This window comes from Juglans microcarpa x Juglans regia, chromosome 4D, assembly GCF_004785595.1.
Source record: "Juglans microcarpa x Juglans regia isolate MS1-56 chromosome 4D, Jm3101_v1.0, whole genome shotgun sequence".
NCBI lineage: Eukaryota > Viridiplantae > Streptophyta > Magnoliopsida > Fagales > Juglandaceae > Juglans > Juglans microcarpa x Juglans regia.
The window spans coordinates 4,739,010-4,752,753 of NC_054600.1; the positions used below are offsets into that span (position 1 = coordinate 4,739,010).

General features: G+C 39.1%; 1 protein-coding gene across 3 annotated transcripts in view; it reads right to left on the reverse strand.

Moving 5' to 3' along the window:
- LOC121259754 (probable sphingolipid transporter spinster homolog 2) overlaps positions 1-13,474 on the reverse strand; it is a 17,618-nt gene extending 4,144 nt beyond the window's left edge. For 2 of the 3 annotated variants that reach the window (XM_041161487.1, XM_041161485.1), the window contains exons 1-12: positions 13,266-13,474; positions 12,186-12,317; positions 10,656-10,757; positions 10,376-10,480; positions 10,195-10,270; positions 9,999-10,073; positions 9,192-9,294; positions 8,953-9,018; positions 5,731-5,812; positions 5,424-5,521; positions 5,074-5,150; positions 4,800-4,913 (exon numbers count right to left, since the gene is read on the reverse strand). In XM_041161487.1, coding sequence (XP_041017421.1) covers positions 4,800-4,913; positions 5,074-5,150; positions 5,424-5,521; positions 5,731-5,812; positions 8,953-9,018; positions 9,192-9,294; positions 9,999-10,073; positions 10,195-10,270; positions 10,376-10,480; positions 10,656-10,757; positions 12,186-12,317; positions 13,266-13,324 — 1,089 coding nt within the window. In that variant the 5' untranslated portion in view covers positions 13,325-13,474. Of the gene's footprint in view, positions 1-4,799; positions 4,914-5,073; positions 5,151-5,423; positions 5,522-5,730; positions 5,813-8,952; positions 9,019-9,191; positions 9,295-9,998; positions 10,074-10,194; positions 10,271-10,375; positions 10,481-10,655; positions 10,758-11,045; positions 11,234-12,185; positions 12,318-13,265 lie in introns of those variants that run through there. The other variant, XM_041161486.1, reaches the window with a different exon arrangement.
- Between the last annotated feature and the right edge of the window lie 270 nt (positions 13,475-13,744).

Below are 13,744 nucleotides of genomic sequence, written 5' to 3' on the forward strand. Positions count from 1 at the left end.
TAGCCCAAAAAAGTAAGGTGCGGAAAAATAAAGCTCGAAGCTCCTCTAAAGTCCGCTCCTTGTCTTCAAATGTCCGCTCGTTACGCTCTCGCCAAATACACCACATAATGCAGCTAGAAACCATCTTCCACACAGCTTTGATTTGTGGAACTCCCCCCGGTATCACCCAACTAGCCAATAAATCCACCACTGTAGCAGGCATCACCCAGTTTAACCCTATCCGACTGAATACTTTGCTCCACATGGCTCTAACTGTCTCACAATGTAGCAGAAGATGATCCACTGTCTCCCCATCTTTCTTGCACATACAACACCAATCAGGAATAATTACCCTATGCTTTTGTAGATTGTCGGTAGTCAAAATCTTACCCAGGGCCGCTGTCCAAGTGAAGAAGAGTGCCTTAGGAGGTGCCTTATTGCTCCACAACTTTCTCCAAGGGAAATGAGCATTTGGAAGTAAGGTAAGGGACTTATAGAAGGAACACACCGAGAAAGTACCCTTACCTGCTGGTATCCACCACAGCTTATCCCCACCCCTTCCATTCATCTTCGTTGTATACACTAAACTGAAAAAAGCCTCAAAACTGTCAAGTTCCCAATCTTGGGCTGCTCTATTAAAAATTATATTCCATTGGATTTGGTCCCCTGAACGCACCATGAGATTCGCCACCGAGGCTTCTTGGTCACGTGCCACTCGGAAGACCAAAGGGAACAAGTCCATGAGCGCCTCTTCCCCACACCAAATATCCCTCCAAAATTTTATAGGAGTACCCTCCCCCAACATAAGTTTAGTATATCGCGAAAACACCCCCCACCCTCGTCTTATGTATTTCCAGACCCCCACACCATAAGAACCATTCCCTTCACTAGAACACCAACCCCCCCATACCCTGCCATATTTGCAATCAACTACAAGTTTCCAGAGAGCTTCTGATTCCATATTGTATCTCCAAAGCCATTTCCCAAGAAGTGCCCGGTTAAATTTTCTCAAATTCTTTTAACCCCAACCCACCTGAGGAAATTGGTCTGCACACATTATCCCAACTGACTAGATGAAACTTGAATTCATCTCCCAGTCCACCCCATAGAAAGTCGCGATAAAGTTTTTCAATCCTTGCCACCACACAAGCTGGAATTGAAAATAACGACAAAAAATATGTTGGTAAGTTAGAAAGAGGGCTCTTAATCAGAGTCACCCGGCCACCCTTCGACAAATACAATCTCTTCCACTCTGCCAATCTTCGTTCTATTTTCTCAGTAACTATATCCCAAATGGCTGAAGCCCGTGATTTAGCCCCCAAAGGTAGCCCCAAATATGTCATAGGCAACGCTGCAACCTTACACCCAAGTATATTAGCCAACTGCCGAGAATTACTGACGTTCCCAACTGCCACTAACTCTGTTTTATCAAAATTCACTCTCAGTCCTGACGCTGCTTCAAAACAAAAGAGGAGCGCCTTCAAAACACGAAGCTGGTCTTGTTCTGCTTCGCAGAAGATTAGTGTATCATCTGCAAATAATAGGTGTGAAACTGAGATGAAGTCCCTATTCAGATCGCCCATTGAGAATCTGGACACCAACCCATGACTAACCACTACAGATAACATCCTACTCAGAGCCTTCATGATGATAACAAATAAAAGAGGGGACAGGAGATCTCCCTGTCTTAGGCCTCGTGAGCTGCTGAAGAAGCCCTCTGGATTGCCATTGATTAAAACTGAAAATTTTGCCGTTGAAATGCACCATTTGATCCACCTACACCATTTCTCCTCAAAGCCACATCTCTTTAATAAATACAAGAGAAATTTCCAGTTTACATGATCAGATGCCTTCTCCATATCTAGTTTACAGATAATCCCTGCAATACCAGACTTTAACCTACTATCCAGACATTCATTGGCAATTAGGATAGAATCTAGAATTTATCGACTCTTAACAAAAGCATTCTGTGGCTTTGAGATTATCTTACCAATGGCCATCCCTAGCCTGTTTGCAAGCACCTTGGAGATAATTTTGTAAACCCCATTTATGAGGCTAATGGGCCTAAAGTCCTTTACTTCCGATGCACCAGACTTCTTCGGAATCAAAACAAGAAATGTAGTATTCAGACTTTTCTTGAACTTCCCTGCCATAACTAATTCCTGGAACACATTCATAATGTCTTCTTTCACGACCTCCCAACAAGTTTGGAAGAAACCCAATGAGAATCCGTCTGGACCTGGTGCTTTATCTTTTGACATTCCTCTGACCACTTCATACACCTCCTTTTCCTCCAAAGATCTTTCCAACCAAGACGTTATCTGTGGCTCAATAGTATCAAACCCAAGTCCATCTAACTTTGGCCTCCACCCCTCGCCTTCTCTAAACAAATCTTCATAAAGAGTCACCGCATGTTCCCGGATCTCGGAAGCCTCCGTGTTTTCACTACCATTGATTTTAAGCATTTCAATGATATTATTTCTCCTATGGGAGTTAGCCACTCTATGAAAAAATTTTGTGTTTTGATCCCCTTCTTTTAACCAAAGTGCTCTTGACTTCTGACGCCATGATATTTCCTCCAGGGATACAACTCTTTTCAACTCTGAGACAAGTTCTGCCTTAAGAGAGACTTCCTCTGCAGTGAGAACTCTATCTTCAGTGATCCTCTCTATGTTCTGTAATTCCTCCATCCTGGATCTCTTTTGTACCCCTATATCGCCGAAAGAATGGAGATTCCAAAGCTTTAAATCATTCTTTAAAGCTTTTAGTTTGCTTGCAAGTATATGAGAAGGGGTACCAAAAAGCTGATAAGAGGACCACCACTGCCTTACCCTTTCCACTAAGCCTTCATTTTTTAGCCACATGTTTTTGAACTTGAAATAGCGACGACCTCCTTGGATACCACCTCCATCCAATAAAATGGGAAGTGATCTGAAACTAGTCGCGGTAATCTCTTCTGACATACCTCCAAATAATGAATTTCCCAACCCGGCGATACTAAGAATCTACCCAGTCGAGACCACGTCTAACTATTCGACCAGGTGAAAGGCCCACCCATCAGTGGGAGATCCACCAGATTCAAATAAATAATGCACTCTGAAAATTCTGTCATGGCTGAACAAATCCGACTATTCCCAGACCTCTCACGAGGAAATCTAACCACATTAAAATCTCCACCTATGCACTAGGGGAGGTCCCACCAACTGTACCCTCCCGCAAGTTCTTCCCGCAAACAATGTATGATATTGTCAGCATTTGGACCATATATACCTGCAAACGCCCATAAAAAATTATCCTCTACCATCTTAATGGAGCAAGCCACTATGTAATCCCCTACAAACTCTACCATCTTAAAGGAGCAAGCCACTATGTAATCCCCTACAAACTCTTCCATTTTTTCCACCACCCTTTTATCCCACATCACTAGAATCCCACCCGATGCCCCATTTGAAGCCAAATATACCCAATCCGCATATGGACAACACCACACACTTCTCACTATTCTTCTAGACACCAACTTCAACTTGGTTTCTTGTAAACACACAATATCCGCTTTCCAATCCCGTAGCAAATTCTTCATACGAAGGCGCTTATTAACCTCATTCAACCCACGTACATTCCAAGACACAATTTTTGGCTTCATAAAGAAACATGCATACCCTTCCCTTTACTTCTATCACGACTTGAGCTACCCTCATTCAAAGACCATTTAAGTCTGTTAAGTTCCCTCTGCTTCTTGGAACCAGTTTTCTTGGACTGAGAATGGCCTGCCTCAATGGCCGTGAGAAGGGCCATAAACTGCTCTTCATAACCCACACACTCCATTCCCACCACATGTTGAATATCCTTAACCATTTTGAATACCCATTCGGAAATTTCAAACTCATTAGGAAACAAACAAGTTAACAGGAATGGCTCTCTATCACCTGTTTCTCCCACCCCTCCAAACAGATTCCGTCCTTCCCATTCAATACCATTACCCAAATTGACCACCATATTTTCAGTAGGGAAAGTGCTCACCTGAGTTTCAGGCACCGCGACTATGTCAGCCCATCCCCCTGTGAAACTCTGCGATAGCCCCTCTACACTGTCATCCCCAAGTTCTACTATTCTCGACGTCCCTCCTTCCAGGACCTTCTCATTGAGCCCTGTAGACCTCTGTGAAAACCCCTCAGACTCTGCCGATAATACAACCAAGTCCTCTATCGGACTGTACTGTGTACCGAGAAAACCTTCCTCAGGAAAAAAATTTAGTGACTGCATTGCTTTTTCCGGTTCACGCGGAGGGAGGATCTGCTCCACCACCTTCGTCGGCACTGTTTGGAACACCAGCAGAGGACCCACCGTGATCCTTGATGCGGGGAAGGGCTCCGCTCTACCGCGAACCACACTTTCTCCGTGACCCACCCTTTAAGTTTCTTTTTCCAATTCACGCGAAGGGAGGATCTGCTCCACCACTATAATGTGTATGTTTTCATGTGCTAAAGAAATAATAGGATGTGAAACAGAAACAATTCAGTGAGATTCAGGGTGAAATTGTGAGGTTTTTTTCAAAACTCTTTCCGCAATTATTTACATGAATGAAATGGTTCAAGTAAATCATATCGAAGTCTCTCAAACAGAAAGTTCTTGCATTTATGCAACATCAACAAACGCTCATATCTATACAAGTGAAATTATGTAAAAGTTTAATAATGTCTTGTTTAATAGTACAAACTTGATATTAAAGTATATTCAGCGCCTGGGATAATGATGAGTGAATGATTATGCACTGAAAGAGCCATCTGCCTCACGTGTCCCCCAGACGCAACAGAACTCACCTTAAATGCATTTGAGATCGTGGCACTCATGTAATCCAGGATAAGGCCACCAGATAACGTCCCAAAAATTCCGCAAACAATTGTGATCCCTCCAAACAACAAATCTGCATTATTCTGCCCAAAGACCCAAGTAACAAGAGGGTAACTATCATTACTGAAGAGATGGTATTCTCATTATAAAAGAAATGAGGATTTGAATCAAAGAAAATGTGTATTTTAACAGGAAAAAATTCAAGATAAAAAGTTAACAGATGGAAGTTAAAAGGTGTCATACCATGTGATAGATGTTATAACCAGCCTTTGGCCCCCAGTATGAGTATGCTCCACTGACAAAGTTGTACGATGTGTAACCTGCCAACCAAACAAAAACAAAAATAAAACCCCATATTTACCATATGTGCCAAGTAACCTGAAAGTCACCACTCCATTAGAAACTCTGGAATAACACTAACAAAAACTATGATCGACCATAATTTCATACCATATCATAAGAATTCAGAATATTCTTGTACTAATCTTCTCCAGTTTGTATATAAACGAATAAAAAACTGTAGCCTTGTGCAGAAATGAGGGTTGATAAAGTACCGAAAACATTCATTTACTTATAAAAAAAAAAAAAAGTACCTAAAACATTCACAACATAGACTTTATCAAGCAAAAGCACTTTCATCTCTCTCGAAAATCTAGAGAACTGATCCAAAATTTTGAATGCACCCCTTGACCTGAAATACAAAAGGAAACAAGACAGTCGTACCCAGAATAAAGGAATTTCACAAAATGATAGTATTCATTTCTTTCCAATTCACTATCTATAAATGTCATAAAAGAAGGCATTATTTTATTTTTCTCAACATTAGCAATCACCAATACATGTAAAAGCATATGTAAACATAAAGAGACATGGAGAAGGACAGCCGCAAGAGCCACTTACTTGGAAGCTTTATTAGAGGCTTGAGCACCAAAACCTTCATCTTCAACCACAACATAGCCATTTACACTTGGAACCTTTGAATCTATAATTGGGAACTAATAAGTGAAAGAACCCTCAAATCAAAAGAAGAATATAAAGAACAATTACTACAATAAGAAATTTTAAGGCCCAAGTCAAAATCGGTCACATCAAGTTCATGTGTGCTGTAAGTTTGATACCTCTATTTTTAATTGAACAATGCTACTCTTCATCCTAGATTTTGTCACTTTAGTCAGGCCTGCTGATATGACATATTTTAAGTAGCTTAATATGTCAACCATTAACTCGACAGCCACTTAAAATGTGCCCATCAACAAGGGTGATTGATGCTGAAAAAATCTAGGATGAAAAAGAATCTCACTTTTTTATTTGAACAATTTACTCATTGAACACCTAAATTGCATTCAATGTAATCATTCCATTCAATTCTAATAATGTGAATCCTGTTAATTCACATGAGACCACGCATTGCCCCTAGACAATGACAAACTCTGGGTGAAAAAAACAGGTGAGTGTAAGATGGAGCATGTCCGGTCCAAGAGCAACATAGTCTATAACTCCTCTTCCACACATCTAAAATCCAGCTCCTCATTCTACAGCCAACAACCAACACAAACAAAGAATGGGATGAGTTGTCGGCCTCCAGCTTCCAATGGCAATCATGGAGGTCAGATCACCTCAATCTCCTAATCTCTTCTCATGGCTCTCAAGCACCAAGCCTCAACAAAATAGACCAAAACCAAGCCTAACCATAAACAAAAATACCAAGAGACCCCTTATCTTAGCTTCTTTATGAGAGTAAAAATTGCTAGAATTGGGGTTCAAATAATCACTCAGATTTTGGGCATGCAACAGTTGCATGATGAACCTTAGCAAGAATTGGACTTGGTATAAGGCAAGTTGAGGGGAGCTTTGGATCACAAGATGGGAACTTTGTGTGGTTGGATACATGGATTTTAGTAAGGGAGTGTGTTTGCATGAACAATCAATGATGGTAGTTTGGCTCACAAAATGGGAAGCTTAGTGTGTTCGGCCTCCATGGAGTTAAGGGAGTATGCTTGGATGATGAAAAAGAAATTATTTTTGACAAGTAATAATCTTTATTGATTTGAAGGAGGAAGTGATGCAGATTTTTCATGCTTTTCATTCTAGTCAAAAGTTTGAGAAGTCACTAAACGCCACCTTCATTGCTCTCATTCCGAAAATAGTTGGTGCATATGAATTGAAAGACTTCTGGCCTATTAGTTTGGTAGGTGGGATATCTAAAATCATATCAAAGGTGTTAGCTAATCGTATGAGTTTGGTGATGGACAAACTCATTTCCAAACCTCAAAATGCATTTGTAAGGGGTCGGCAAATCCTGGATTCAGTTTTGATAGCAAATGAGTGCTTGGATAATCGGTTGAGAGAAGGCACCCCGGTGGTTCTTTGCAAGCTCGACATGGAAAAAGCCTATGACCATGTGTGTTGGGATTTTCTCCTCTATATGCTTAGAAGATGTGGTTTCGGGGATAGGTGGTGTGAATGGATTAAACATTGCGTCTCGACCGCTCGGTTCTCGGTCCTAGTCAATGGAAGACCATGTGGTTTTTTTCAATCTTCTAGGGGTTTGAGACAAGGGGACCCGCTATCTCCTTTCCTTTATGTTATTGTAATAGAGGCATTGAGTCGTATGGTGGAGACCGCCGTAAGGGGGGGATTTCTTGCTGGTTTTTCAGTGGGCAGCAATAGTAATTCCAGCTCCATTTCTCACTTACTATTTGCAGATGATACGCTCATTTTTTGTGATGCTGTCAGTGGGCAGATTCAAGCTTTTAGGGCAGGTGAACTTAGAGAAGTCGGAGTTGGTTCCGGTGGAGGAGGTGAATAATATAGCCTCTTTAGCGGAGTTACTAGGTTGTAAAATTGCCCCTCCCTATGAAATATCTTGGACTCCCCTTGGGAGCGTCTTTCAAAGCAAAGAGTATTTGGGATGGAGTGGTAGAGAAGGTTGAGCAACGACTATCGGGCTGAAAGCAGCTATATCTATCGAAAGAGGGGAGATTAACCCTCGTCAAAAGCACTCTTTCCAACCTTCCCACTTACTATCTTTGTCTATTTCCATTACCGGTGGGTGTAGCAAAACCGGATAGAAAAGTTGTTTAGAGCTTTCTTGTGGGGTGGCATGGGGGAGGAATCCAAACTTCACCTTGTGAGTTGGCAAAGGGTGAGCTGTCCATTTGCAAATGGGGGGTTATGGGTGCGAAATTTGTGTGTATTTAACAAGGCACTATTAGGGAAGTGGTTGTGGAGGTACCAAATGGAAGGGAACTCGCTGTGGAGAGAGGTTATTGATAATAAGTATGGTTGTGTGTGGGGGGGATGGTGCTCTAAGGAGGGTAGGGGGTCTTATGGAGTAAGCATGTGGAAATTCATAAGGAAGGGGTGGAACACCTTTGAAAAACATCTCAAGTTTGAGGTGGGTGATGGAACACGTACCAGCTTTTGGTTCAATGTATGGAGTGGGGAGAGTCCTTTTTGCATGGCTTTCCCAGTTGTTTTTAACTTGGCTGGAAATCAGCAAGCTCCAGTTTCAGAAGTTCTATGTTGTGCCAATGGGATGGTCACTTGGAATGTCACTTTTACAAGAAATGCTCAGGACTGGGAACTAGAAGAGCTGGCAGATTTTTACAGTTACTTGTATTCAGCAAAGCTAGGGGCCAATGGGGGTGACCGTATGTTGTGAACTCACACGAGGAAAGAAAAGTTTACTGTTAAATCCTTCTACAAGATCTTGACAGTCCTACAGCCCAGTTTCTTTCCATGGAAGAGTATATGGAAGGTATTAGTTCCATCTAAAGTTGCTTTTTTTACTTGGACAGCTGCTCATGGGAAGATTTTGACGGTTGATAATTTAAGAAAGCGAGGTATGATGATCACGGAGTGGTGCTACATGTGTAAAAAGAGTGGGGAATCGCTTTAAAGACTTTAAGACTGTGAGAAGATGCTGGTGGAACTTTAGGCCTTCTTCAACTCACTTTACCTCTAGATGGCTAATCATAAATGCTTTTCCATTTCTAGCTTCCAAGCTTATCTTGCTCTTTTTTACTCTTCATTATGCATATGCCTTGTTAATTCGTGTATACTTGGGTAAAGCCCCTTTTTGCATTTTAATTTCACTTATAAAAAATGAAAAAATAGTACCTTCAATGGCACAAGCAACGGCGTCAATAGATGTCAAATCTTTTTTTGGCTCAACAGGGGCAAAACCTGTAGTTATAATAAGTTCAATGCCAGATTAAGGAAATATAAATTAATAATGTGGGATAAAAAACAATCAAAACCTTTTTTCTTTTTTGGTAAGTAAGACTACCCAATTGTGGTGAGTGTGGATGGAACAATCAACCTTAGTAAGAAAAAATTATGCATTCCAAAACAAGTACCTTTTAATTGCAAAGGCTTCATCACAAAACCCAAAACAGCAAATGGAAGCATAAAAAATGCCTCCCCAAAGAATGCATAACGCCAATTCAAATTGTTTCCAACCTAAAAAGGGGAAAAAAAAACAAGTACTTTTTTTTTTTTGATAAGTAAGAAATTATATTAATCCACGTAAAAAGGCAATGCCCAAGTACACGGAGAGTGTACAAGAAAAAACCTGATTACAAACAAATACTGAAGTCTGTTATGGTGAGTAAAATCAAAAAAGAATGCCACTAACTCAGCTAATACATAATTTTTTTTTTTTTTATAAGTAACTCAATTAATACATAAATTGAGTGACCATAGGAGATGATTTAACACATCCAAAGAGATAAGGACAAGCAGACTCTTGGAGCATTATAATATTGATTCTAAACCAAATCATGCTAATTAATGAAGCTTCTCTGGTTTAATATGTCACAATGAAATCAGTCACACTAACTGACCAAATAGCAGAGAACAACCCCTCATCCTAAAAGGGATGGTATAGGAAATTTCATCATAAACCCAAGAGGCCTAAATCCAATTTACAGTTTTTGGGGAAACTTTTGTCAGAATGAAGAAAATTATATACACACCACATGGGATAGAATGTCTCGATGGAATGGGTGTAAGAAACGTTAAAAAACACGAATAATGTAAGCGAACTACAAACAACCAAATCCACCTTCATATAAGAAAACAACAAAGTTGCTATTTTAACCAAAAAGAGAATCGAAGCTGACAAATATAATCCGAAGATTAACTATCCCGATTCGAGAACTTACAAGTCCACCATAAACATAGCCTAGAGCGACTCCAGTTGGAATACACATGTAAAATGTTGCAAGCCATGCTGTTTTCTGGAACCATCACAAAGACTCATACAGCGTAATTTGCAAAATCAGCACTATATTCACATAGCAAATTCCAAAATTCTAATTATAAACTAACAAGAGAAAAAATAAGCAAAAAGAAACTAACCTGAGCGGCAGGGGCATTGTCATCTATAAATGGAGCAGCAAGACTTATGAAAGAAGCCTCTCCAACACCAACCAGCCTAGACAGACAACATCCACAATAAAACTCGCAGCCTAGTACAAGAAGATGATAAAAGCACTGAACAAAACCGCATTGTTGAAAGCAACAACTTTGTTGAACTTACATGCGACATATCGCAATGGACCAAAAGTCTAATGAACTACCACACCCAGCCGCAGCAAATGTCCAAACAGATAACCCAACTCCAATAAGCCTAAAAGGATTGTGGCTGCAAGAGGAATAATGTATTATATATAAGCACATGGATACCATAAGGGTAAAGGATAAGATACTAATCCATCGTATGACAAAAATATCTTAATCAAAGATCTATCATCATGACATCATTGTCCAACCTTAAATTATGAACTGGTAAGCAACTAGTGAGTAAAGAAGATGTTCACCTCCTTGCCAAGGATGCAAAGATTGGAGAAGCTACAAGAAGTCCGACCATAAAGGCAGAAGATAGAACACCATCTTGGAAATTGTTCAAGTTAAAATCCCCCCTGCAAGAATCATGATATGAGAAGCCAATGAAAAAGACCCAAGATTATTAATAAACGGATGCTCTAGCATATCATGCTCAACTACTAGTCAAAATTCCATAATATGATAATTGAAATTTTTCAACCAATATTTTAAGAAAAGCAACATCTTCAGAAATAAATGTATAGAGCATGTCACTGTGGTATGTGCGTAAGGGAAGGAGTGATCATAGTGTGTGTGCATGGTGGTTGTGTATATGAAGGCTGCCAGCCTGGCCATGTCACCATCTAAGACAAATCATGATTTACTGGTGGTCAATAGCCAAATAATTGATGTTTGCTTGTGCCGGTATGTATTTGTCAAGCACGCGTGTAGCAAGCACAAATCCAACAAGAAGCCCTACAAACACACGAGCACCCCACACGTGCATATAGAATTTATCAAGAAAACTAAGATTGATCAACAAATTAGTTGGCACCATTTAGATCACACCAAAAGACAATCTTGTGTTTTGGCATATGAAGATTTTTTTTATTAGTGTTTTGGCTTTAAGAAGATGCATACCTAATACCTAATTTAAATAATTTTATACAAACACACACATATAAAGTTCTATAAGACTTGAACAAATTTCCTATCTTCAAATTTTATATAGACAGTACAATAGAATGTACCAATGTGCACACCAATTTATATATATATATATATATATATACATACATATATATATAAGTGTGAGCACACCAACTAGTTAATGTGTAATCTAAAAAGTTTGATGCATTGGCATTGCAGTTGATGTATAGTATTGGAGTCCCTTGCTTGTTCCATGGAACATAAATCCATGCAAGTATGAGCAAGAGACGAGAAATAACACAACACGGATCAGAGAGAGAGAAGGGGGGGGGGGGGGGGGATGTGGCACGAGAAGGAAAAGCACATTCATGAGCCACATGACCTTCTTTCTTTTTTTTTTTTTTTTTTTTTTTACTTTCAAATGAATAAGTTGAACACCTAGTTGATCTTGAACTCATGACTATACCCTCCACCCCTTTCTTACGGGTAGAAAAGGTGCAATGAAGTTAGAGCTCATCGGTTTCATGACCTAAATATCCATGCAATAGCATTGGATGAATATAACTCCCAAAAATATCATTCAACAATCATTTCAAGCATATTCATTTACAAATTCATTTCATAGCCATCTAGGAATATAAAATCCTCTAGTGTCACAATGACGCTTGATCAAATACAAAGCTTCAAGTGTTGGTGATGATAAGAGAAGGTACAATATAAGAAAATAGCATGACACGGAAAGAGACTTTGAATTTCTTTGTATTCAATTCACATAAGAGGCACTCTTACTAAGCATGAGAAATATCGTGTAGCATATTAGATTCAGGTTGTTAAACTAGTATTTAAATGACATGAAATCATCCAGCAAATCTTACTGAATTCCACTACCCGAAGAACAAATGCCACCATCAGTGCAAGTCCCAAGACTACCATTTACACCATTGCTTGCTATTGCTCCTCGATCCACATAATTTATCGTGTTAATGACACAAAAGATCATAAGTAACCTGCAAATAATAAATAAATCCTTTATAATAAGCAAAAGCCAGGAACTAGGAAATTTAATTTCATTTTTACAATTAAAGAGCATGAAGCACGTCAGACTTCCATTCAGTAAACAATACAATTCAAGCTGAGCTTTAAACATGACCACTATCAAAACGGAAATCAACATTAATTCGAGGTCGGAGAAGTATAACTTCAGAATATCCAAATCACAGATTTTCTTGTCATGATAAAAATAAGGTGAGAAAAAGTAAATGTTTGCATTAAAATGAATGGCTCCTAACCTTGTAAAGGCCCAACAGTCCTACAACCAACTCACTTCACATGTGCACCTAATTCACTAGAATACCCAACTAATTGCGCAAGATGAAACCGTATCAAAGCAGCCGAAAGCTCCATTTACATTTTTAATTATTAAAATCCAGCTTAGAAGATTATATTTTTTAAAAGATGTAAACTACAAATGCCCATCTACAATAACCCATGTTGGCAGATTGGTTCTCTATCATCTAGAAACTTTGCAGTCATCCTAAGCAAACTCAGTCCAAATGAATTCATCCATCTATTATTCACTCCACTTCCGTTGCTGTGTAATTACAGGAGAAGGGAAAAAGAAATTAAGAAGTTCCCCAACTACCACTCCAAGCTAAAGAGATCATCAACAAACAATATTTTTCCAGTATCCCATGTTTACTCAGAGACCGAATTTGGACTGATATATAGTTTCTCACGAAAAACCCAAGAATTGAATAAAACATAGACGAATCTTCAACCCTACTCCACCACCTCAAAGTACATAAACGAAGCGCAACATCAAAGAAAACCTAGAAATCGATCAGACGCAAGGTCAGAACTTTCAGAAGATAATATTTTGGGAAACATAATTTACAATACAATATTCTCACTGAAAATATCCGGTAAAACGGAGGAATGCGGTGGGATGCGGGTACCTTTTGGGGGTGAACCATGAAGGACTCTGTGCCGAGTCGTCTCTGGGTATCTTCGCCATTTCTTCGTCTTAGATGAATCGATGGGAATAGCTTCACAAGGCTTGAATCTGAATTGTTCGGACTTCTGATAAAAATTTTGGGTTCCTCGTTGGCTCGTTTACTTGTTTTTTCTTTTCTTTTTCTTTTTTTCAACTGTTCTTCGTTTACTTGTTACTGAAGCAATTTTCTAATTTTTTATCACTATCTTTTATTTGTTTTTGAAGTAATAGTTATAATTATAACTATCTGCTCAAAGGTAAAACATATCGTCTTTTTTTTACGGCAATAAATTCATCAAAATTTTTGAATTCATTCGTATAATTTAATATAACGAATACAATTCATAAATATAAATTGTCATTCTTTAGCGATATTGTCGATATAAAAGATTATAATTCATGTTCTTTGTTGACAATTAAGAAATGCATATCATCAATATT